Raw genomic sequence first — 3,789 nt, forward strand, 5'->3', positions numbered from 1 at the left:
ATCAAATCGGCTTGTTATGGGAATTGTACTCTCAGTTATTTCTGAATAGTTATTGGGAGGATAAAGGAGTAAGGATGGTGGACTCATGCATCACATTGCATACATGACATTCTTTGATATTGATTCTAAATTCTAGAGTTTTATACTTCATTCATCGTTATTATATGCTTGTATGATCACATGATATATCTGTACTCGTGTGTTGTCTTGGTGTATTATTCCATGTAATTCCACAACGTCGATAACAAGTTTTTCATAGATGTTTTACTCCTTCTCTTTTCTTCTGGTGTATTTGGATGCATGTTCAGATGGACCCATCAGCACTGATCTGAGGTTATCGCTTTCACAGGTCCTTATGACTTGGAGCTGGATTGGATAAGCAATGGCTCAGTTCTGCATCTTCCACCGAAGTACGCAGTTCGGGAGGCATCATTCACTTTGCCCGACTGAAGACCCGCAACCGCTGGATTTTCTGTACCGACTGAAGCTCGAAGCGTACCAGAAGTTGTTAGGACCTGGCCCCAAACAGGATTCTCATCATCAGGATCGACGCCAAGAGAGACAGATGGGGCCAGGCCAATGGGGTACACTCGGACCCCTCGACGCATTGGGGAGCGGATGAAGTGGAGGAGGAGGAAGACAATGACGACTGTGTAGAGCTTATCTGCATAGAAGTTTCAGTTGAGGTCATTGAGATCTCTTCTGACTCGGAGATGGAGGAAGACCGTAGCGAGGTTTCTCTTTTGTTTAGGAGGTTTCTCTTTTGTTTTGTTGTGATAGGAACTTGTGTGAGGTACTTTTTGTAATACCAATGCCCTAACATTATTTTCTTTGTATTTTAGTTTTATTTATTTGTGGTTATGATTAGATTTCGCCTTGTAAACAATTTTGTATTTATTCAAGAATTTTATGAATGAGGGGTATTCATAAAAGAATTGTGTTCATTTAATTATCTTCAATGTATTAAGAATTTTATTTTCGCAAGGTTTGAAAATGTGACATCTTGAAAATGGAATAAGGTAAAAGTGAAAATGATTTGTAAGTTATAGGTTACATAAAAGAAAAAAAAGGAAAGAAAAATTTACCCATTTTTCTAAGAGATTAAATATATTAAATATGAAATGATTTTCGGGGCGTTACACACATGACCCTTCCCTTCACGTTGCTGGGTACCACAAACCTCAACGCTATGCAAGAAGTCATCACCATCCTTCGTACTCTCCACATAAGGTACCGAAATCGGTTTCAAAACTAGGACCTCCTCTTCTCTATGTACTGTGATCACCATTTCATCATTGATGAATTTCACGGCCTGATGTAGAGTGGATGGTACAGCTCCTGCTTCATGAATCCAGGATCTTCCCAATAACATTGTATATGAAGAATCCACATGCATACCACAAACAGAACCTGAAAGGCACTAGGTCTGATTTCCAATGGCAATGTGATCTCACCCAATATACTCCTCTGATTTCCAACGGAAGCATGCACAATCATCTACCTCAGAACAATTTCATCACTACTAACCGCCATGGACAACAAAGTAGATAGCGGTAAGATGTTCAGAGCTGACCATCCATCAATTAGTATTTTGCTGACAATATGACCTCGACATTTGGCAGTAATGAGCAGTGTACGAGGTATTTTCTCCGACCTCCTCACCGTTTCTTCATCAAAGAATGTTATCATGTTAACATGTTTCACATGATCTACCATGTTAACCATCTTGCTAGGCGTGACATCGGGGTTAACGTAAGCCTCGTTAAGCACCCTCAATAACGCCTTTCTGTATAAATTTGAGGATAATACCAAACTCAACAAAGATATCTTAGAAGGAGTTTTCCCCAACTGCTCCACCATATCATACTCACTCTGTCTCATGATCTTTAGAAATTCTTCCTCCTTCCTTTCAATGACTTCTTCTGTCATGTCATCCTTCCCTCCAACTTTCTTTCCTACTTTCCGAGTCTCTCCATCTGGCGGACCATAACTCCTTCCGCTCCTTGTGATTTCACCTGTCATGACCATCTTTGACACTTGAACCTCAAGGACTTCCCACGTTGCGTCAACCTTAACCCAATAACTCCATGGGACAGTATGTGTGTTCTCATAGGTGAAGGACTGAGGCTTTCTCACCCTAAGAGTCACTCTCTCGTGACTTGATTCATTGAGGAGTAGGACTCTGAGTGTGACCTTTTTAACCATATCAACTTCTTCACCATCAGATTTAGCCTTTCTCGCCTGAATGACCCCAAGATTTAGCACGACTTGCACCCTCGCCTTATATCCCCAACAGTCCTCTATGGAGTGTCCTGCCTGGCCATAAAGATAATCGCAATGAGATTCCGGATCCCGACACCTCTCATCATATACATTTGTGGGTGGTGCTACTACGTTATAGCCAGTCCTCCTCAAATCATCAAAGATGTGTTGCATTGACATTCTCAAGTCACACACCCTCCTTACTAGCAATTTATCCACATTGTCAGCATTTGCCCCCTAATTGTGGTTTGCGATCGAATTCTTATTGATAGCTGGCCGAGCATCATCTTCAAACTCAAGCTTCCCACATGCCATGAGTTTTCTTACCACCAATTTAAACTGCTCACAGTCCTCAATGGAGTGTCCCGCCACATCCATATGATAGTTACATGTGCGGTTTGCATCGTACCAAGAAGCAATAGGCGATGGTCCACTAGTTGGCAGAAAAGTTCATCATTGGATATAGCAAGTTTTGGAAAAGGGGTAGGTTAGGGAAAAACGTCTTTTGGCGGCGATTTGTTTGGGCTTGTGTGTTGATGGGTTCATGGCGGTTTGATTGGTATAGAGGGTTGGTATGGTTGGATATATATGGTCGGGGTTGGTTGGTGTATTGGGGGCGAGTGTAATTATAGGATTGGGGGACATTCTTTACTTGGTAGGCTGGTGTTTGATCATAAGATGTGTGTTGGGACCTCCATTGTTGTTGATGTACCTGATTCATCGCGTTCTCCTTTTTCCTCGACAACATGTTCTTTTTAGTACCATTTCCATCCTCCTCACCTACTGACAACTTTCCAGCCTTTGTCAACATCTCAATCTTGTCACCGACATCCATCAGCTCCCGAAAATATTTATATGCAACCCCTGCCATTATTCCGATGTAAGGGGCCCCCAAGGTCCCCACAAAATACGAGCACATTTCTGGCATGGTCATTTTGAGTTGCACCTGCACTGCCAAACCCCTCCATCTTATGGCATATTCTCTAAAGGACTCCACCTTCTTCTTCTACATTGCCCCAAGCTGTTCACGAGTCGGATCTAATTCCACATTAAACTTACATTGATCCATGAATAAGTCAGCAAGCTCAGTCCATCTAGAGATGCGACTCAAATCCATCTCTAAATACCACTCCAGTATTGGGCTAGTTAGACTCTCGTGGAAAAAGAAAATGAGAAAATTGGCCTCCTTTGACCATATGGTCATCTTTGTAGCATAACACACTAGATGGAATCGTGGGTTGCCACTTCCATCGTACTTCGAGAAATCTGGTACCCTGAAATCCTTCGGGATCACAACATTAGTGGCATGACATAATTCTTCAATTCAGAAGGACCCATGGGCATCGACCCCCCGAATATTCTTTAGTTGATCTTCTACCTTCGCCATCCACTCCTCATATGTCTTGTTCCCTTCCTCATTTAGCGGGTCGAACACGGGTCTTTGAGGTTGTTCAAAACGAGGCATGTTGGAGCCTTATCCCTTCTACCGGGCATTTCCAATGGGACGGTATCCACCCCCAATCGGGG

General features: G+C 42.6%; 1 protein-coding gene across 1 annotated transcript; it reads right to left on the reverse strand.

The window, feature by feature from the left end:
- On the reverse strand, positions 354-3,133 carry LOC109326035. Its single transcript, XM_019558674.1, has 4 exons — positions 2,975-3,133; positions 1,502-2,499; positions 1,145-1,358; positions 354-515 (listed from the first exon to the last, which is right to left on the reverse strand). The coding sequence occupies exons 1-4, from the start codon at positions 3,131-3,133 to the stop codon at positions 354-356; spliced, it is 1,533 nt and encodes a 510-aa protein (XP_019414219.1).

Source organism: Lupinus angustifolius, chromosome LG02, assembly GCF_001865875.1.
Source record: "Lupinus angustifolius cultivar Tanjil chromosome LG02, LupAngTanjil_v1.0, whole genome shotgun sequence".
NCBI lineage: Eukaryota > Viridiplantae > Streptophyta > Magnoliopsida > Fabales > Fabaceae > Lupinus > Lupinus angustifolius.